The sequence below is a fragment of the Phaenicophaeus curvirostris genome, chromosome 2, assembly GCF_032191515.1.
Source record: "Phaenicophaeus curvirostris isolate KB17595 chromosome 2, BPBGC_Pcur_1.0, whole genome shotgun sequence".
In the NCBI taxonomy this organism is placed as follows: Eukaryota; Metazoa; Chordata; class Aves; order Cuculiformes; family Cuculidae; genus Phaenicophaeus; species Phaenicophaeus curvirostris.
Genome location: NC_091393.1, coordinates 117,702,945 through 117,725,017, shown reverse-complemented (window position 1 = coordinate 117,725,017; position 22,073 = coordinate 117,702,945). Strand labels below are relative to the sequence as shown.

Below are 22,073 nucleotides of genomic sequence, written 5' to 3'. Positions count from 1 at the left end.
AAGCTGAGTCGCATTCCCAGACAGCAGAGAGCAAAAAGCCATCTTTATATTAATTAAAACTCTTGAGACTGATTAAGTTACTTGCAATAAACTTGACTTTCAGAAGAAACAAACCTACCTGAAATCCAAGCAGACACTAAAATCCAACACAACTCTGTACACAAAGTGACATTTGCGCCCAAAGAACTTGGTGCTCAGCAGGAAAACAGCATTCAGCCAAGTAACAATACTTAATTGTTAATTAAAACATCGAATTGCATTTAAACCAACCTCAGCTTGTGATAAATTGAGTTGAAATCAGTTGTTAAAAATAAAATTGTAAACAAGGAAATTGGGCGTTTGGCAATATCTCATGGCGAAGAGCTTCCCATCTGGTGTCGGGTCAGAGAACGCGATCTCCTTGGTGCTCAGGTAGCAGCCATACATGAAGGTGCTCCTGGAAAGAGAGAGTGGAGTTATTTGGGCACTTATTTTTCCAGCCCTCCTCTGAAAGGAGATGTTATTTCTCCTTCTCAACCCAGAAGAATCAGAGAGAAGTGTTGGGAGATGCCAGTTTGCCCTCTTGCGTTCTGGAGTCATCAGGAACCAGGCACAAAAGTCTGTGAGGGCCACAAAGATGATGCAGGGGCTGGAGCACTCGGATCATCTCTGTGGCCTCCTCTGGACCCGCTCCAAGAGATCCATGTCCTTCCCGTGCTGAGGGCTCCAGAAATGGACACAGGGCTCCAGGTGAGATCTCACCAGAGCAGAGCAGAGTGGGAGAATCCCCTCCCTGGCCCTGCTGGTCCCACTGCTTTGGATGCAGCCCAGGACACAGTTTGGCTTTCTGGGTTGTGAGCGCCCATTGCCGGCTCATGTTGAGTTTCGCCTCTGCCAGCACCCAAGTCCTTTTCAGGGCTGTTCCCAATCCATTCTCCACCCAGCCTATATACAAATATATGGGCTTTTTTTCCCACACTAATCACAATTTCTCACGGAAAATCCAGCCTGTGTAGCTCTGCGTTCCAGTCAGACCCAGCACTTAACAGCTTGGCCCACATTTGTGTCCTATTTTTAAGCAATATTTGTATTTTATAATCGATATCAAGCAGACATTTTTTATATTTATATCGCTCCAATAGGAAGTGGGGATTCCAGATGTACTTAATGGCACAAATTTATCCCTCTCCCCAAGTTCCTTCTAAACACTCTTTGCTGCAACCATTTTCTCCCCAAGGATAAACCCCAGCCGCTCCCTACCTGACCACGTCCACCATGCGCCGGGCGATGCCCTTCCTGCGTCTCAGGCTGAACACCCAGATCCTGCTGATGCCGCAGACGGCTGGCTCCGGCTCCGTGGAGCAGCGCCAGGCCCGCTGCTGCTGCAGGGCGTCTTTGCTGGGGGACATCGCGGCTCCTGGCTCTGACAGCACCCGGAAAGCCTGTTGGGATAGGCAGAGGGGTCAAGACTGCTCCTTCCTAGTGGGATACAGAGTCACGAGCCTTCCTGCATGCCCAGCTTCGAGTTCTGCTCTCTTACAAAGCAGCCTGGCACCCAAACCAGAGTCAGATGGGTGCTCACCGCAGTATCCACCCTGCAAACCCTGCTACCTCCTGCCAGCAACACCACACCCTGACAAAAGCACATTTTTCCTTAATTCGTTTCATTTTGTTGCTTTTGGGGTGGGTTTTTATTTATTTCCTTTTTTTATTCCCCCCGCAACTCCTGCCTTAAGCCAGGATTTCCAACACAAAGGCTCCCACAACAAGCCCATTATCAGCCTGCGATTTAATTCCATCCCCGTACAATTAATAAATTGTACCTGCTTGATTGATTCAGCCACCAAGCACCCAACAATCATCTTCTCATTAGACACAAACAGGTATATTTTAGACTTGGCTGGGCAGCTCAAAGAAACCTGCTTAAATCCCAACTCATTATCGACAATTTCTCGTATGTCTTCTGCCTAAGAAAATGAAACCGAACAGAGGTATGTTAGGAGCTTCTTCAGCAGGAATCAGAATCATGGAATGCTTTCAGTGGGAAGGAACTTTAAAGCCCATCCAGTTCCAACCCCCTGCCATGGGCAGGGACACCTCCCACTGGATCAGGTTGCTCAAAGCCCCATCCAACCTGACCTTGAACACCTCCAGGGATGGGGCAGCCACCGCTTCTCTGGGCAACCTGGGCCAGGGCCTCCCCACCCTCACAGGAAAACATTTCTGCCTAAGATCTCATCTCAGTCTCCTCTCTTGCAGCTTCAAACTGTTCCTCCTTGTCCTATCTCTGCACTCCCTCATCAGGAGCCCCTCCCCAGCTTTCCTGGAGCCCCTTTCAGTACTGGAGGCTGCCCTAAGGTCTCCCCAGGGCCTTCTTTCTACAGGCTGAACAACCCTGTCTTCATCCCTCCACCCTCTTGCCTCTCACCCCTCCCCTTGGGGTGGAAAGGAGCGGGTTATGTTTATCACCTAAGAACAAGAGCTTTGACACATGGAGCAGAGTTAGGATGTGTCAGGCTGGGTGTCTACAGCAACCCTGACTGCTGCCATGACCCCACTGGGCTCTCCCATTCACCCCATGCACTGGCAAGCAATGTATGATCACACACTGAGGTAGTTCCTGGAGCCAAGCCAGCAGAAAAGCTCATCCACAAAACAAACCCCAAAATAAACAAACTTGTACCTTCTTGACAGCGTATTTGGGGTCATTTGGAAGAATCAATACAATTTTCCCATCCCAGAACTCTGCCACGACCCGTTCTTTCTTCCAACCCTGCCACAGAGGGGGGGAAAAAAACCAAACAAACAAGTTAGAAAGAGAGAGGAAGTGATTCAGTAAGGACTCTGGCAGACAAAACTGTAATCTGAACCATTCCAGCTTTCAGGAATAGAGCCCGGTCACACACATCACACTGATGAAGGTGGACAGTTGCTGGAAGACCAAACAGACACTTCAACCTCCCCTCTGGATGACAAAGCCACCACTTCTCTGGGCAACCTGGGACAGGGCCTCCCCACGCTCACAGTAGCATATTTCTCCTTAAGATCTCATCTCAGTCTCCCCTCTTGCAGCTTTGAACCGTTCCCCTCATCCTATCCTTGCACTCCCTGATCAAGAACCCGTCCCCAGCTTCCCTGGAGCCCCTTTGAGAACTGGGAGGCTGCTCTAAGGTCCCCCCACAGCCTTCTCTTCTCCCGGCTGAACAACCCCAACTTTCTCAGCCTGTCTTTGTACAGAAAGTGCTCCAGCCCTCAGATCATCTCCATGGCCTTGTCTGGACTTGCTCCGACAGATCCATGTCTTTCCTGTGCTTCTCCCCTTCACCTAAGCTGTGAGCTCAGCTATCACTTTACCACGTATCGGAGTCCCTCGAGGAATCTCTCATGGTGCTGGATGTGCTGTGCTTCATCCTCCGGGCTGGCAGCTGTGTAGATCATGCCACACGACTTGCAAACTACGGCACCAAAATGCTTCTGACCGGCATCCTAGAGAGAAACAGGCAGGTAAGTACTCCTGAGCTGGTCAAACCCAGGTTCGGTTTGAAGAACAGAGGTTGAGGATTGGTTCTACGAGCAACAGTAATCACAGATTTAAGTGTTTGTTTTCATTTGAATTTGTGAAGATGTGGACAAGCTTTTGCTTGTTTGTAGAATATTCAGAACGGCATGGCAAAAATTATCCAGGGAACACAAGGAATGTGTTCTTTGGAAAGAGTTGAGCAACATCCTCGCTGAGAAGACAATGTAAAAGAGCAACATACACACAAAAAGGGAAATTCCATAGTCTTTTCATCAGTTCACTAAACATCTCATTTTTATCTCTGTCACTGCATGGGCAGAGGAAGACAAGGAACTGAGTGCAGTTAGAAAAGAATCATAGAATCACTGAGATTGGAAAAGACCTCTAAGATTTTCCAGTCCAACCATCAGCCCAATCCCACTGTGCCAACTAAACCATGTCCCACTGTGCCATAGACAAATGGTTTTTGAACCCCTACTGGAATGGGGACTCCACCACTGCCCTGGGCAGCCTCTGACAGGGCTTCACTGCTCTTGCCATGAAGAAATTACTCTCAATATCCGATCTAAACCACCTTTGGTACAATTGAGGCCATTTCCTTTCATCCTATCACTTGGTTGAAGAGACCAGCACACACCTGGCTCCAACCTCCTTTCTGGGAGGCTAAACAGCTCCAGGGCACCCAGACTCCCCCTGGGCTCCAGACCCTTCCCAGCATCTTTCACGTTCTCCAGACCGCTCCAGCCCCTCAAGGTCTTCCTTGGTGTGAGAGGCACAAAACCGAACCCAGGATTTGAGGTGTGGCCTCACCAGCGCCAGATGCAGGGGTCGATCCCTTCCCTGCTCCAGCTGGCCACCCCTTGGCTGACCCAAGCCAGGATGTTGTTGGCCTTTTTGGCCACCTGGGTCACTGCTGGGTCACGTTCAGCTGCCTGTGCATGCAAACAGCGGATTTACTCACTAAGCAGTGAAGTGAATTGAAGCCCAGTTCATTAAGGACTTCTCTTATTTCATAGAATCACAGAATTACAGAATGGTTTAGGTAAGAAGGGAACTCAAAGCCCATCCAGTTCCAACCACCTTCCATGGGCAGGGACACCTCCCACTGCATCAGGTTGCTCCAAGCCCTATCCAACGTGGCCTTGAACACCTCCAGGGATGGGGCAGCCACCACTTCTCTGGGCAACCTAGGCCAGTGCTTAAAACCTTTCTGTAGAGCACAACAAGCCTGACCCTGCTGATCCCACAGCTTTATCCCAACTATGACGTCTATGGAATGGAATATGCTGTTTGTCAGGTTTGGGTCACTGCCCCTGTCCACTCTTCCCTGCAGGAGGACATTGATCTGTTGGAGCGAGTCCAGAGGCCACAGAGATGATGCAAGGGCTGGAGCACCTCCCATACGAGGCCAGGCTGAGAGAGTTGGGGTTGCTCAGCCTGGAAAAGAGCAGGCTGCAGGGAGACCTTACAGCAGCCTCCCAGTAGTGAAAGGGGCCACAGGAGAGCTGGGGAGGGGCTCCTGATCAGGGAGTGCAGGGATAGCATGAGGGGGAACAGTTTGAAGCTGCAAGAGGGGAGATTGAAATGAGATCTTATGAAGAAATATTTTCCTGTGAGGCTGGGGAGGCCCAGGCCCAGGTTGCCCTGAGAAGTGGTGGCTGCCCCATCCTTGGAGGTGTTCACGGCCAGGTTGGATGGTGCTTTGAGTAACCTGATCCTGTGAGAGGTGTCCCTGCCCACAATGGGGGCTTAGAACTGAATGGGCTTAGAGGTCCCTTCCAGCCCAAACCATTCCATGATGCTACAAGAACTCCAGAACTGGATCAAGGGCTCCAGGTGGATCTCACCAGCATGGATCAGAGGGGAAGAATCCCCTCCCTCGTCCTGGTGGTCCCACTGCTTTGGATGCAGCCCAGGACACAGTTTGGCTTTCTGGGCTCTGAGCACCGATTGCCAGCTCACATTGGGCTTCTCAGCCGCCAGCAGCCCCAACCCACCCTGAGGGCCGAGCATGCTCAGAGGAGAACCTTACAATGATCATCTGATCCCAGGAGCGCTTGCAGAGCTCTTTCGTCTTCTTGCTTTTCTGCAAAGTGTGAGATGGTTTTGATGGTGTGCTGGATCCAAAGGGAGAAGTCAGTTCATCCAGTGCAGCCTGTGTCCTGAAAATCATTTCAGAGAGAAGAGAATGAATCAGAATTTAAAAAACTCTTGTTTGAGCACCTCTCCCTCTTCCACCACCATCCCGTCCCATATGATCATAGCACAGTTTGGGTTGGAAGGGATCTCAAAGCCAATCCAGCTCCAACCCCCTGCCATGGGCAGGGACACCTCCCAGTGGATCAGGTCACTCAAAGCCCCATCCAACGTGGCCTTGAACACCTCCAGGGATGGGGCAGCCACCACTTCTCTGGGCAACCTGGGCCAGGGCCTCACCAGCCTCACAGGAAACTATTTCTTCCTAAGATCTCATCTCAATCTCCCCTCTTGCAGCTGAAAACCATTCTCCCTCACCCTGTCCCTGCACTCCCTGATCAGGAGCCCCTCCCCAGCTTTCCTGGAGCCCTTTTCAGTACTGGAAGGCTGTTCTAAAGTCTCCCCGCAGCCTTCTCCAGGCTAAACAACCACAACTCTCTCAGCCTGGCCTCATATGGGAGGTGCTCCAGCCCTTGGATCATCTTTGTTGCCTCCTTTAGACTCACTCCAACAGATCCATGTCCTTCCTGTGCTGAGGGATCCAGAACTAGATGCAGGGCTCCAGGTGGAATCTCACCAGAGCAGAGCAGGGGGGCAGAATCCCCTCCCTCACCCTGCTGGTCCCACTGCTTTGGATGCAGCCCAGGACACGGTTTGGCTTTCTGGGCTGTGAGAGCACATTGCTGGATCATGTTGAGCTTCTCACCCCCCAGCACCTCAAGTCCTTCTCCTCAGGGCTGCTCTCAATCCATTCTCCACCCAGCCTGGATTTTGCTTGGGATTGCCCTGACCCAGGCACAGGACCTTGGACTTGACTCTGTTGAAGAGGTTCCATGAGGTTCTCACAGCCTCACCTCTCCAGTCTTTCTAGGTCCCTCTGGATGCCATCCCTTCCCTCCAGCGTGTCAACCACACCACGCAGCTTGGTGTCTTCAGAAAACTTGCTGATGGTTCCCTCAATCCCACTGTCCATGTCTGCATCAAAGACGTTACACACCACTGGTCCCAGATACAACCAGTGTTTACAGGTTTGGATACTAAGGAGAATTCCCAAAGCAGAGACTTCCTACCGGAAAAGCCTGCGCTCCTCAGCTTCCCAAGCAAGAACGGTGAATCCAAGGCTCATTCTCACTTAATCACAAACACCAGGCTCTCCACACGTGCCAGGGCTCCACATGCACCCCAGAAGGTGTGTGAAAAGCCACAGAAGGGAGCGGAGCAGATATTGCCATCAGATCTGCCTTTCAACACTCCAGTGGCAGAAGAGCACAGTAGCAGGGCAAGGCTTGGAAGGTTTATTTTGGCTCTTTTAAGAGCAGCTTTAAGTGGTTTCTTTTCATGTTCACACTCAGCTGGGCTCGGAATGCTTTTATTGTTGACAAAATGTGTCAACAAGTCGATTCAATGTGGGAGGCGGTGCAGTAGCACTGTTTTTTGCATGGAAAAAACACTTTCCCACCACAGCCAAACAGAATATTTTCTTTTCACCACTTTCATTACAACTTTGACCTTGTCTGCAGCATCTTCATCATAGGATGGTTTGTGTTGGAAGGGACCTTAAAGCCCATCCAGTTCCAGGAGCCCTGCCATGGGCAGGGACACTACACCAAAAGGACAAACTCTGCTGCTGTTCTAACATCACTCAGATGAAAAAAAGTCCACATAAAGCACCCCTGACTGGTGCAGCTCTGAGCTTTTCATCTCAGGTGACTTCTGTAGCACACACAGACACCTCCCAGCATTGGCTACAGTGCTGTAATGGCTACAAAATCACATCATAGGGAGGGTTACTAGGGGAAAACAATGACCCCGAGGGAACAGAGGGATCAGTTTCACACTAAATTTAAGCACAACCAGGTAAACCAGCCTTTGGAAACCTCCAGGTGTGTCCAACCAGAGGCCAGCAGGAGTAGGGAAGGGATTGTCCCCCTGCAGTCAGCACTGGTGAGGCTGCACCTCGAATCCTGGGATCAGTTTTGGGCCCCTCACTCCAAGAAAGACCTTGAGGGGCCGGAGTGCATCCAGAGAAAGGGAACAAAGCTGGGGAAGGGTCTGGAGCCCAGGGGTTCTGGGAGCAGCTGAGGGACCTGAGCTGTTTAGCGTGGAGAAGAGGAGGCTGAGGGGAGACTTCATCACTCTCTGCAGCTCCTGGAAAGGAGGTTGGAGCCAGGTGGGTGCTGGTCTCTTCAACCAAGTAGGATGAAAGGAAATGGCCTCAAGCTGCACCAGGGGAGATTTAGATTGGATATTGAGAACAATTTCTTTCCTGAAAGAGCGGTGAAGCCCTGGCAGAGGCTGCCCAGGGCAGTGGTGGAGTCCCCATCCCTGGAGCGGTTCAAAACCGTTTGGCTAGGACTTGAGGACACGGTTTAGTCAGCACGGTGGGGCTGGGCTTACGGTTGGTCTGGATGAGGCTTAGAGGTTTTTTCCAACCTTAATGATTCTATGATTCTAACTCTAAAAAGCCATTGTTTTCCCAAAAAGTGAGTCATTTGAAAACTTAAAAAAACTAATAGCATAGGCTTAACAGATAAAGAACACGAAATGTGAGGAAGACAGAGAAGCTACCAGTTTCTGCAAGTGCCAGGGTGCCCCAAGCAGTTTCTGCCCTGTCGCAGCAGCCTTCTCAGTGCTTCTCAACCAGGAACCCACAGTTCATCCAGCCAAGCTAAATGCCAAGGCAGATGTTCACACACTGCAGCTGGTGCACACAAACTCAGCTCAAAAGCGGGGAGACCTGGCTTTCAACACCTCTAGGGTGGAGCAGCCACCACCTCTCTGGGCAACCTGGGCCAGGGCCTCACCACCCTCACAGGAAAAGATTTCTTCCTAAGATCTCATCTCAGTTTTCCCTCTTTATCTTCAAACTATCCCCCCTCATCCTGTCCCTGCGCTCCTGATAAAGAGCCCCTTCACAGCTCAATAAAAAACCCTTCATGGGGACAGACTATCACCAAGGCTATGCCCAGAGTCCAAACTTTACAAGGACTGGGAAAAAGCCAAGCTCTTGGGTTTAGAACTGGTATAGTTCTTAATAAAATGTCACAGTTCTGCAGAACCAACACTTTGGATCATTTTGGGAGAGATCTAGCAAAGCTCGACATACCTTTTCTTGCTGGTGGGGGTTGCACTGAAGATGGGGTAAACAGCATTGGAAGGAGCTGCTGGAAAAGACAAGCAGAGTTACTACGGTTTAGAATCAATTTTAGTTGCAGAAGACATTGATACAGGGAAAGAGAAATGCAAACACCAATGAGATGTCAAAATGAGACACTGATCTCTATAGACGAGAGCTGATAAGAGGACCAGGATCTGCTGATGCTGTGGGCTAGAAAAGTCACGGTCATGCATGGTATCCAGCCCTTCAATCCACTTCAATGAACTTGATCAACTATATCCCTGCAACTATGAAGCAGAACTTTCTGCTGCAGTCGTTTAGCACCTCCTTGGCTCTTAATTAAGAGTGTTATCACACGCAGGAGTCTCCATGTTCAGTTGTGTTGGTTGAGGCAAACCCTCTACTGGACAAAAAAAACAGCTGGATGACCAGGCCCAAAGCATGGTGGGAAATGGAGTTCAATCCAGTTGGTGCTAGTCACAAGCTGTGTCCCCAGGGCTAAGTGTTGGGGCCAGGCCTGTTCAATGTCTTTTTCCACGATCTGAATTAAAGGATTGAGTGTACCCTGAGTAAGTTTGCAGATGACACCAAGCTGGGTGGGAGTGTTGATCTGCTGGAGGGCAGGAAGGCTCCGCAGAGGGATCTGAACAGGCTGGAGCCATGGGCCAAGACCAACAGGATGGGGTTCAACAAGGCCAAGTGCTGAGTCCTGCATTTGGGTCACAACAACCCGCGCAGCGCTCCAGGCTTGGGGAAGAGTGGCTGGAAAGCTGCCCAGAGGAAGAAGAACCGGGGGTGCTGGTCGACAGCAGCTGAACATGAGCCAGCAGTGGCCCAGGTGGCCAAGACCAACAGCATCCTGGCTTGGATCAGCCATGGGGTGGCCAGCAGGAGCAGGGAAGGGATTGTGCCCCTGTGCTTACCACCTGGAATCCTGGGTTGAGTTTTGGGCCCCTCACTCAAAGAAAGATATTGAGGGGCTGGAGGGTGTCCGGAGAAAGGGAACAGAGCTGGGGAAGGGTCTGGAGTCCAGGAGTTCTGGGAGCAGCTGAGGGCCCTGGGGCTGTTTAGTGTGGAGAAGAGGAGGCTGAGGGGAGACCTCATGGCTCTCTGCAGCTCCCAGAAAGGAGGCTGGAGTCAGGTGAGGTAGGTGTTGGTCTCTTCTCCTGTTTAACAAGTGATAGGACAAGAGGAAATGGCCACAAATTGCACCAAGGCAGGTTCAGATTAAGATTTCAGAAAAAATTTCTTCACTAAAAGGGTTCTAGGCACTGGCAGAGGCTGCCCAGGGAGGTGGTGGAGTCCCCATCCCTGGAGGGGTTTAAAAGACAAGCAGATGAGGTTCTCAGGAATCTGGTTTAGTAGTGGGCAGGTACGGTTGGACTCGATGATCTCAAAACGTCTTTTCCAACTAAGTGATTCCATTCACCGATAGCTTTTAATCCTATAGAAGCTGGGGATGACCAGGCACAGCACTAGGTCACGGCACACAAGCGTTAAGGATGACTTGGCAAAGACTTCGGTTAAGTAAATCCAAGGAAATTGTTTGTTAGGAATGTATTTTCCCCTCAAGGGTAAAATATTTAGGAATTAAGCTGCTTTCTGCTCATATTTTGACCGTGTTCACAGAGACTTCTTGGGAATTACAGAAACAAAGCAAAGTACCTAAGCAGAAGAGCGACCCTAACAGCTTCCAAAATCCAAACCATGGAAAGGATCCGGTTATTTCTGAGAAACAGGAGGCAATAAAAGACTCCCGTTAGTGGAAAACATGGCGAGGAGTCATAAAGATGAAACTAATAAATAACGAAAAGCCTATGGCTTCCTAGAAATGCAGGATCTTAGAGGGCCAAGGCACTTCCTGAGAAAGGCCCCAGGCAAGCACTGGGAATGTGATAGCAACGGCTTTATGGACAGGTGGAAAATGCAGTAAGAGGAGTCTTTTATTGGAGAGAGAAGGAAGAGAAGCAGCTGGCAGCATGGAGAGATGGTGACCTTCAATGAAACAGAACCTCATTACGTGCCAAAAGCAGATAAATAAGTTCCCATGTGGAGCAAGAGTAAAGGCGAGGGGAGAAACTGTTCAGGAGTGCTGGCGATTTCATTGAGAAGCAGATTAAGACCAGATGTGCCAGAAAGAGGAGGGAGAGAGGAGGAGAGACAAACACGGCTACAACAGGACTACATGCACTTGTCACACCAGAAGGACAGGATGGCATCCAGAGGGACATGGACAAGCTGGAGAAGTGGGCCTGTGAGAACCTCGTGAGGTTCAACAAGGCCAAGGGCAAGGTCCTGCACCTAGGGCAGAGCAATCTGCAGTTTCAATACAGGCTGGGGGATGATGTGATTGTGAGCAGCCCTGAGAAGAACTTGGGCGCTGGCAGGTGAGAAGCTTGACATGAGCTGACAGAGTGTGCTTGCAGCCCAGAAAGCCAAACCCAGGCTGCATCCAAAGCAGTGGGACCAGCAAGGCAAGGGAGGGAATTCTCCCCCTCTACTCCACTCTCATGAAACCACACCTGGAGTCTTGTGTCCAGTTCCAGAGTCCTCAGTACAGGAAGGACATGGATCTGTTAGAGTGAGTCCAGATGAAGCCATGGAGATTATTTGAGGGCTGGAGAACTTCCCATACAAGGACAGGCTGAAAGAGTTGGGCTTCTTCAGTCTAGAGAAGAGAAGGCTGCAGGAAAAACTTAGAGCAGCCTTCCAGCCCTGAAAGGGACTCCAGGAAAGCTGGGGAGGAGCATTTTACAAGGGCCTGTAGTGACAGGATGAGGGGAATAGCTTTAAATAGGAAGGGGAAAGATTTACATTAAACATTAGGAATAAATTCTTCACAATGAGGGTGGGGAGGGCCTGGTTCAGGTTGCCCAGAGCAGTAGTGGCTGCCCCATCCCTGGAGGTGTTCAAGGCCAGGTTGGATGGAGCTCTGAGCAACTTGATCTAGTGGGAGGTGTCCCTGTCCATGGCAGGCAGCTGGAACTGGGTGGGTTTTAAGGTCCCTTCCAACCCAAATCATTCCATGTTTCTTATTTCAGTCATCACTAAACATGAACTGCCACCACTAAGGAAAGATGGGAAAGGACCTCTCAGATAACTGGGACCTTGCAGCCTAGCAGTGAATGAACTCAGGGCTGCTGAGGCTGGAATAGCCAGTGCTGCCTGTTTTTAAAAAGGAAAAACTGAGAAACAAGGAAAGTGGGATAAAATAACATGACCTCAGTTTCTGCAAACATACTGCACTTGTTAGCACATACCTGGGAGGTGAGACAGCAGGTACAGGCCAATGCATTGTTTTGCGGTAATGAAATACTATTGAAACCACATTTTACTGTCACTTAGGATCAGAATCACTTGGTAGGAAAAAACCTTGCTTGAAAAAGACCTCATTAGCAGCAAGGAATTCCTATATTTCACACACAGGGAACATTTCTACCCAGAGAATCTGTGGCTGCCCCATCCCGGAGGTGTTCAAGGCCAGGTTGGATGGGGCTTAGAGCAACCTGATCCAGCAGGAGGTGTCCCTGCCCTTGGCAGTGAGTTGGAACTGGGTGGGCTTTAAGGTTCCTTCCCACACAAACCATTCCTTGATTCCATGTATAATCCGACTTACCTTGCTTATTCACCTTGGGTGGAGGCTGGCTTGAAACAACGACGCAATCATCCAACTCCTCAATTTCTTCAATATTCTGTAAATTAGATATAAGGAAGAATCACATTTGGTTCCAGTGACCTTCACAGCAAGCATTAACTGACATTAATTGGGTGCTGGTCAACAGCAGCTAAACATGAGCCAGCAGTGGCCCAGGTGGCCAAGAAGGCCACCAGCATCCTGGCTTGCATCAGCCATGGGGTGGCCAGCAGGAGCAGGGAAGGGATCGTCACCCTGCACTCACTTCTGGTGAAGTCGCACCTCAAATTTTAGGTTTAGTTTTACGCGCCTCACTGCCAGAAAGACCTTGAGGGGCTGTAACGTATCTAGAGAAGAGGAAAGGAGCTGGAGGGGCCTGGAGCCCAGGGGTTCTAGAGCAGCTGAGGGCTCTGGGGCTGTTTAGTGTGGAGAAGAGGAGGCTGAGGAGAGACCTCATCACTCTCTGCAGCTCCTGGAAAGGAGGTTGGTGCCAGGTGGGTGTTCGTCTCTTCTCCGAAGTAACAAGTGACAGGCGATAGGACAAGAGGAAATAGCCTCAAGTTGAGCCAGCGGAGGTTTAGACTGCATATTAGGAAAAATTCCTTCACAGAAAGAGCAGCGAAGCCCTGGCAGAGGCTGCCCAGGGCAGTGGTGGGGTCCCCATCCCTGGAGGGGTTCAAAAACCAGGTGGTTGTGGCACGTGGGGACATGCTTTTGTCAGCACAGTGGGGCTGGGCTGTCGGTTGGACTGGATGATCTTAGAGGGCTTTTGCAATCTTAATGAATCCATGATTCTACGATTCCTTCCCTGACTACAGCTCTACCTCCACAGCTGCAGAAAGCCTCTCACAGATGTTCTGTAAGACTCTTTGCCAACCTAAAACTTCCACTGCAAGAGAACCAAAAGCTTTCAGCACGGTTTTATTTTTAGTGCAGGTGCAGGATTAGGTTCCACAAGCCACGGGTTGTTTTATTAATACTGCACTGGGAAAACATACTGATAATCCAGGCAGGAATGTGACAGAGGGACTCGAACAGCACAGGTGAACAAAGGAGGCCATGAGTTCTCCTTTGGGGAACCAACACCAGAATATAAACCACATTAGCCCTGTAGGAACGGCTCCAAGTCTTGTACACAGCTTCCTACCCAATCCTAGAAGTATTCCAGTGGCTTTTCCTTCCTTTTAGATGCTGCATTAACAGTAAAATACAATGTTAAGTGTATTGAAATCACTTCCAAACATGCTCTGAGTTTGTATTTTGCCACTGTGCTCATTCCAGGCCCATCCTGACCTTCCACACCTGAGCATTCGGAGGTGACGTCCACATCCCAAGCTACGCAACCCTCTGGAATCAGAACACTAAAAGCCAGGTCTGGAAAGCTCACTGGTTGGCATGAAGTGAGGCTTATGGCAAAGTCTAACCCTTTCAGCACTGGATTGTTAAAGCAGAAGAACCCAGGGCTTCTCCCTTCCCTGGAGAAGGGAGATGGACACACAATTCCTGCTGGAAATAATGGCTACAAAGACAATTCCAGCCCACAGCAAAGCCTGCTGGCTATAGTCTTTTGGAAAAACATTAAGCCAAAAGCTATCCTTTCAGCTGGCAAACATGGAACATCTGCCTGCAGCTGGGAGTTAGCAACACGAAAGGACATTGCCAAGAACTTTCTGGAAGTTTACCCCTTTGGAAGGCAGGAATAAGTCTGGGAGAGTGGGAGAATCCACTCATATCTCCAAATAAAAACGCTGTCTCCAAACAGGAGCAGTGTCTGCAACCTGTGGTTTCAGTACAGGCTGGGGGATGATGTGACTGAGAGAAGCTCTGAGGAGAGGGACTTGGGGTGCTGGGGGATGAGAAGCTCAACATGAGCCAGCAATGGGTGCTCACAGCCCAGAAAGTCAAGCCATGTGCTGGGCTGCATCAAAAGAACTGTGGCCAGAAGGGCAAGGGAGGGGATTCTTCCCCTTTGCTCCACTTTTGTGAGACTCCCACCTCCAGCAGGAGGTGTCCCTGCCCATGGTAGGTGGGTTGGAACTGGATGATCTTTAAGGTCACTTCCAACCCAAACTATTCTACAGCCTACATGGCATGCAGCAAACTCCTCAGTGCTCCACAGCTCCTGAGGACACACCGACTTACCCCACGCTCCGCATTGCCAGCTCCGGCAGACTCGGAATCACCAAACAGGCTGGAGTGGCTTCCACTTTTCTGTGGTGATGTTCTTCTTTCACATGCCGAACCTCTCTCTTCATTCACACAGGTTGGAGAGTCCTTCCCGTTTCCATTTTCCTCCTTACGAGGTGCAGGAACACTTCTCAGTACCTCAAGGGTTGTGTTTCTCTCAGCTGAATTTGACTTTTCAGCGGTTGGTGGTTCAGGCCTATTATTTCCTTGTGAAGATTTGGGAAGAACCTGGAGGAATTTTGTGTCTACAATTGGTTTTTTAGAGTGTGATTTCTTCCCAACAGAAAAGAAAGCTGCTCCCATCTGGAGTTTCAGGGCTGGTTTTACTGTCAGGCTTAGGACTCTAAAAGGTGCATCCATCTTCTTTTTGATTAGGCAACTCACATTCTCTTTCTCTGCATGAGTCTTTCTGGGTGCTCCATCCCCTTTCGCATTCTTCATTGTTTTGGGAATGGTTTTGCCATGCTTGGACCTGGTTGTGTGCTTGGTTGGCTTGGAGTTTCTATACCAGCTCCTATTCTCTGTCTTGCTGGCAGCTGGGAGATTTTCACCCCTGTTCTGCTCACCAAAAGCATGGATCTGGTTCAGTTCCTTCCTCTCGAGAGGAGTAAGGTATTGCTTTTCCTTGCTGTAAAAGGATGTCACGGACAGAAGGGGTTTGTATGATGAAGCAGGTTCTGGGGATACTTTCCTCGAGGACTCTCCCTGCATGGCTACGGGAGCACTGGCTGCCTGCAGAGGTGAAATATCCAACCTCCTCGAAACCTTCACCTCATTTTCCTTCACCTCATCACTCGATGTCCAGTTTATTTGAGAAGCAAACCAACGCTTTCTCACTTTGGCAAGCAGAGGTGGAGCTTCAGCAAGGCCTCTCACAGCTTTCTTCGTAGGAGTCTCGAAGGGTGAACTGTAAGGATAATCATGGAGCAGAACATCACACAACTGAAAGCTTTGCAGTGGTTATTTTACACAGAATCATAGAATCGCTTGGTAGGAAAAGACCTTTCGAGATTATCCAGTCCAACTATACCGGTCTACTATTAAACCAAATCCCTGAGCACCTCATCTACCCAGCTTTTAAACACCTCCAGGGATGGGGACTCCACCACCTCCCTGGGCAGCCTCTGCCAGTGCCTGAGAGCCCTTTCCGTGAAAAAAATTGTTTGTGGGGGAAGCACAGGACAAACATGAGAAAAATCCCTTCCTCTGGTAGAGTGAGGAAAGAAAAACAAGCTCTGCTCTTAGAGCTCAGCAATTTTGTCATGATGAGTGGCTTCTCCTCCCCTGGAATCGTGCAGAAGGATCATTCAAATTATCCTACAGGAAAGCTGGGGAGGGGCCGTTGATCAGGGAATGCAGGGATAGGACGAGGGGGAACAGTTTTAAACTGAAAGAGGGGAGATTGAGGTGAGATCTTGGGAGGAAATCTTTTACTGTGAGGCAGTGATCCAGAGAAGTGGTGGCTGCCCCATCCCTGGAGGTGTTCAAGGCCAGGTTGGATGAGGCTTTGACCAGCACGATCCAGTGAGAGGTGTCCCTGCCCATGGCAGGGGTGGAACTGGATGGGCTTTGAAGTCTTTTCCAACCCAAACCATTCCATGATACTATGATTTAGGGGGAAAATAAAATCCCTATAACTGTATGCATAAAGAGGGAACTGTTTTCCTGTTAACACTAGAGACTGTTCAGAAAATAAACTGCTGAAGGCTGCACAACATTCTTTATCAAAGCAGTTCCAAGTGGGAAAGTCCAAGGCTTTACCACAAAAGAATGTAAACATCAGAGGGTTTATTTCTTAAATTTCTAAACAATCAGGTTTTAGGTTTCTGCTGGTTTTCTGACTCACTTGGGGTCATGTCTGTGTGTGAATGTCACGTACAGGGATACGTGTTTCACAGAGAAGACTGCCCAAACAAGATCATAGAAGCATGGAATGGTTTGGGTGGGAAGGGCCCTTAAAGCCCAAACAGTTCTGAACACCTGCCAAGGGCAGGAACACCTCCCACTGGATCAGGTTTCTCCAAGCACTGTCCAGTCTGGCCTTGAACACCTCCAGGGATGGGGCAACCACGATTTTCTGGGCAATATAAGTGTTATAAGTTAATAAAGAAAAAACTCGTGGTGATGCTACCTGGGTCTCAGACCAATCTTCTTTTTTTTTTTTTTTCCACTCTATATTAAAAACACTCAAGTATTTTATACACCTGTTTTATTCTACGTGCAGCAACTGACAGGCTGAGAGTTTGGGTTGCTCAGCCTGGAGAAGAGAAGGCTGCAGGGAGACGTTAGAGCAGCCTCCAGTACTGAAAGGGGCTCCAGCAAAGCTGGGGAGGGGCTCTTTACAAGGACCTGGAGTGACAGGACAAGGGGGAAAGGCTTTACATTGGAAGGGGTAAGATTCATCTTAGACATTAGGAAGAAATTCTTCACACTGAGGGTGGGGTGGCCCTGGCCCAGGTCACCCAGAGAAGGGGTGGCTGCCCCATCCCTGGAGATGTTGAAGGCCAGGTTGGATGGGGCTTTGAGCAACCTGATCCAGTGGGAGGTGTCCCTGCTCATGGCAGGGGCTGGAACCAGATGGGCTTTGAGGTCCCTTCCAACCCAAACCATTCTGTGATTCTATGAATTCAGGGGGGTTAATTAAACCAAAGGACTGTGAGAAGTTAACATACCCATCGAGGTCAGTGGAACTGTGGCTCCTTTTCCGCGGGGTAACAGCTGCCATGGTTTCACCAAAGCGCCTGCAAGAACATGTTTTTATCAGCTTGAAACAGATCTTCGGTAGAAAAGCAACAAACTAAACATGAAAACCTTAGGGAAGAAGGAAGAGGAGGTGGGAAGCTGGGAAGACAACATGGACCAGTAGCTGATGGGGGAACAGTAGAAACTGGAACAAGGCAGGGCTGTGGGTGAACTGAGCATAAGCAATAAAACAAGTGCATGCGGAAAGGCTGTTTCCAGGTTAAATCCAATCCCATTGTCACAGACAAATGCATCCAAGAGTCCCTTTTCTAAACTAGAGTCAGACCATCAGCGCTTCACTCCAAGACCCTGAGAGGCTGGAGCACATGCAGAGAAGAGGAATGGAGCTGGGGAAGGGTCTGGAGCCCAGGGGTTCTTTCCTTAGTCTGGAGAAGAGAAGTCTGAGGGGAGACCTCATCGCTCTCTGAGGCTCCTGGAAAGGAGGTTGGAGCCAGGTGGGCATTGATCTCTTCTCCTAGGTGACAGGATCAGAGGAAACGGCCTTAAGTTGTACCAGGGGAAGTTTAGATTGGATATTGGGAACAATTTCTTTATGGAAAGAGCGGTGAAGCCCCGGCAGAGGCTGCCCAGAGCAGTGGTGGAGTCCCCATCCCTGGAAGGATTTAAAAGCCGTGTGGATGTGGTGCTCAGGGACAGGGTTTATCAGTGGGGTTGGCAGTGTAAGATTAAGGGTTGGACATGATCATCTTAAAGGTCTTTTCCAACCAAAACAATTCTATGATCATTCAGAAAGGAGCGTTACGTTCTATGTCTCCCATTCCTCTGGCCCAGCTCATTTGAGACTTGATGTAGCTCCTGCAAACCTACTCGTTCCTATCCCTATATTCACAGTCAGTTTATTTCTGTGAGGATTTCACGCTGGCATTCACCCTCCACTGGAGACAGCTCTTAACCCAACAATTTCTGTCCCAGCTCCCTTCTTGTCAAATACCATAAACTAGGCTTTTTTAGCTTTCATCAACACATTTAAAGCAGTTTAACATTTGATGCTGCTTGTTCCATCTCTTCCAGGTTATTTACTGGACAATGTTAACCCTAGAACTGACAAATCCCTTGTATCCAAGACGGCTTATAATCAATAAACCGCTTGAAACATTCATTTATTCAATAAACTACCAGCAGGGGGAAGTTCATCCTAACCTGACTACGTTAATGCATTCCTGGTCTTGTGAAGCGGTGAGGATGACAGCTCAGACGCAAGAAGCTGGCACCAAGGAACACCAGGAGCGTTGGCAGAGGAGCAAGGCAGGAACTGCAGAGCTGGAGAAAGAGTTATATAACGTCAGCCTGGAGCAGCACTGGCAGAGAGGTGCTTCAGGAGAGGGCCGGCGATGGGATTTGGCGCTCAACAAGTGCTTTAGGGCAACAAGGAGCCTGCAAGTTCTCGAGAAAGATAATATCACCAGAAGATGAAAGGGAAAAGGAAGGATAAGGCCACGGGGTACAGGGTGGGGGGAACAATCCTTACAATCACACAAGTAAGGTAAGAATCCCACACAGCTACCTGTGGAGCATCCCCAGGAAACCACATCCCTCCCCACTGTGTCCATAACGCAGTTTCCAACCAGGCCCTCGGCCCATAGGCCCCCCAGTTCATCCCAGCAACCCTCACACCCCATAGGCACCATACTGGGGCACCTGTCCCTTACTCCAGCACTCCACACCTCTCCCATTGCCCAGGACATAAACCAAAGAACCCCACACTCCACAGACACCCCTATTCCCACCTGACCCAGCACCAGGACCTGGCCCCAGAGCTGCGCATCCCTCCCACTCACCCTCACCCTACCTGCAACTCAGCACAGAATCACAGAATGCTTTGTGTTGCAAAGGACCTCAAAGCCCATCCAGTTCCAACCCCTGCCATGAGCAGGGACACCTCCCACTGCATCAGGTTGCTCCAAGCCCCATCCAACCTGGCCTTCAACACCTCCAGGGATGGGGCAGCCACCACTTCTCTGGGCAACCTGGGCCAGGGCCTCCCCACACTCGCAGGAAAACATTTCTTCCCAAGACCTTATCTCAATCTCCCCGCTTTCAGCTTCAAACCATTCCCCCTCATCCTGTTGCTCCAGGCCCTGCTAAAAAGTTTTTCCCATCTTTCTTATCAGCCCCCTTTAAGTATTGAAAGACCACAATAAATTCTGCTTGAAGTCTTCTCTCCAGGCTGAACAACCCCAACTGTCTCAGCTTGTCTTCATAGCAGAAGTGCTCCAGCCTTTGGATCATCTCCGTGGCCTCCTCTGGACTCACTCCAACAGCTCCATGTCCTTCCTGTCTTAAGGACTCCAAAACTGGATGCAGGGCTCCAGGTGAGGTCTCATGAGATGAGAGAAGAATCCCCTCCCTGGCCCTGCTGGTCCCACTGTTTTGGATGCAGCCCAGGACACAGTTGGTTTCTGGGCTGTGAGCGCCCATTACCCGCTCATGTTGAGCTTCTCCTCCCCCAGCACCCCAGCTCCTTCTCCTCAGGGCTGCTCCCAATCCATTCTCTGCCCAGCCTGGATCTGTGCTTCCACTGCCCCAACTCAGGTGCAGGACCGGCGATAATGCAAGGGCTGAGGCAACTCCTTTCTGAGGCCAGGCTGAGAGAGTTGATGTTGTTCAGCCTGGAGAAAGTTGTGGGGAGACCTTAGAGCAGCCTCCAGTACTAAAAGGGGCTCCAGGAAAGCTGGGGAGGGGCTTTTGATCAGTGTGTACAGGGCTAGGATAAGGGGGAATGGTTTGAACCTGAAAGAGGGGAGACTGAGAAGAGATCTTACGGAGAAATTTGCTACCATGAGGGTGGGGAGGCCCTGGCCCAGGTTACCCAGAGAAGTGGTGGCTGCCCCATCCCTGGAGGTGTTCAAGGGCAGGTTGGATGGGGCTTGGAGCAACCTGATCCAGTGGGAGGTGTCCCTGCCCATGGCAGGGGGTTGGAACTGGGTGGGCTTTGAGGTCCCTTCCAGCACAAACCATTCCATGATTCTATGCCCTTGGCCCCGAGCTTCGCAGAGGCTGCTTCTCCCCACCCCGGCCCGGGTCCCCCCTCTCCTCACCCGGCCCCGCTCCGGCCTCGCCGCCGCCGCTCCCGCGCCTTCCAACCCGCGCGCGCCTTCTCCCGCCGGCCCGCCCTCCCCTCCCCACTGGCCGCGCGCCCCGCCAATCGCGCGCGCCCCATCCCCATTGGCCGCGCCTCTTCGCGCCCGCCCCGCCCCTTTCTTCTTAGCTAATCAGATAGCGCAGCTCACCGCTCTCCTCTAAAGACTACATCTCCCGGCATGCTTTGCGAGAGGAACGCGCCTCCATGCTTCCAGTGCGCGCGCGGGTGCTGATGGGAGTTGTAGTCCGTGCGAGGAGAGCGAAGCTCAAAGTCGGGCTACTTGGGCCTAACAAGGCATGGAGACGTTTCCATAGGTTAAGGGGGAGATTAGGGAGTGCCCGGCTGCGCTTTCCCTTTGAAACGGGATAGCTGCGAAGATACACAGCCCGCTGTGCATCCAACGGCGTCGGCTCCCACCTCACCCCTCACCTGATGAAGGGGCGTAGTGCACTGAAATCGCTCTCAACCTCCGCTCCTGCCCTTTTGACTCTTGCCCTAAAACTCGTTCTGGGGCTACGGGGGAACTGTGAGGCCAAGCTAAGCAAAGGCAGCGCGCACTGCCAGCACTTCTTGCGCGGACTACGCATGCGTGAAGCTCCCCGCGGCACCGTCACTTGGCCGCTCTGCGCATGCTCAGAGCTAACTGCCAGTACGCCCTCGTCGATATGCGCATGCGCACTATCCCGTGCCCTTAGTGCTATGAGCGCGCGCATGCGCAGTGCTCGTTCTGGCTTCACTGCCCGGCGTGCCTGCACATGCGTGGAGAGCCCGCGCGCGGCGCTCACTTCCGGTCTCTCCGCTCCCCGAGCGCCGCTGGAGCGGGAGCGCGGCCGCCGCCAGGAGCCGGGGCTGAGGAGCCTCCGCCGCCGCCGCCATGGTGTTTTACTTTACCTCCAACGGTGAGAGGGCAAAGGGGAGCGGCTGGGAGCCCTGCCTGCCCGCGGGTCGCGCCCCGGCCCTCAGAGCAGCGCTCTTCCCCCGTGTCACCGGTACCGCTCCTTCTCCCCCGGTGTGAAAGACCCGTTCAGGGCCGAAATAGGCCGCAGGTTGAAGCTGTTTGGGGGTTGAGGGGTTCTACGAGCTGGGGAGCCCCGGCTGCCAGCAACCCCGCGGTCTGAAGGGTTTTCCCTGCTGTGCTGCTGTCAGGAGGCGGAGGGAAGGTGCAGGGCGTGAGCTGTCCTCTTGTTTTCCCTTTAACGTATGAACTATCCCCTTATTTTTACTCTGGCATAGCCAGATCCCTTTTATTTGTTCGTTTGAAAACGTGATTCCCTTCTGATCCATTAGGAATCTCTGGTATGATGCAGTCTGGGCAGATTTTCAGCTGTGAGAGGGGAGATTGAGATGAGATCTTAGGAAGAAATGTTTTCCTGTGAGGGTAGTGAGGCCCAGGTTTCCCAGAGAAGTGGAGGCTGCCCCATCCCTGGAGGTGTTGAAGGCCAGGTTGGATGGGGCTTGGAGCAACCTGATCCCCTATGGCAGGGGGATTGGAACTAGATGGAACTTTGAGGTCCCTTCCAACCCAAACCATTCCATGATTCTGTGACTTCAGAAATCCTGCTGCCTTTTGTGCTGCAAAAGTGAATGAAAAGCA

At 51.0% G+C, this 22,073-nt stretch overlaps 2 protein-coding genes across 2 annotated transcripts in view; one reads left to right on the top strand and one right to left on the bottom strand.

Moving 5' to 3' along the window:
* Positions 1 to 281: 281 nt before the first annotated feature.
* Positions 282 to 17,375, bottom strand: ESCO2 (establishment of sister chromatid cohesion N-acetyltransferase 2). Its single transcript, XM_069850661.1, has 10 exons — positions 17,307 to 17,375; positions 14,590 to 15,541; positions 12,430 to 12,505; positions 8,802 to 8,859; positions 5,532 to 5,661; positions 3,334 to 3,465; positions 2,663 to 2,752; positions 1,803 to 1,946; positions 1,240 to 1,421; positions 282 to 436 (listed from the first exon to the last, which is right to left on the bottom strand). Exons 1-10 carry the CDS (start codon positions 17,357 to 17,359, stop codon positions 298 to 300), a joined length of 1,956 nt encoding a protein of 651 aa, XP_069706762.1. The 5' UTR covers positions 17,360 to 17,375; the 3' UTR covers positions 282 to 297.
* A 3,886-nt stretch (positions 17,376 to 21,261) lies between these two features.
* Positions 21,262 to 22,073, top strand: part of CCDC25 (coiled-coil domain containing 25) — a 15,946-nt gene continuing 15,134 nt past the window's right edge. The window contains exon 1 of the mRNA XM_069850729.1: positions 21,262 to 21,378. Coding sequence (XP_069706830.1) covers positions 21,354 to 21,378 — 25 coding nt within the window. The 5' untranslated portion in view covers positions 21,262 to 21,353. The remainder of the gene's footprint in view (positions 21,379 to 22,073) is intronic.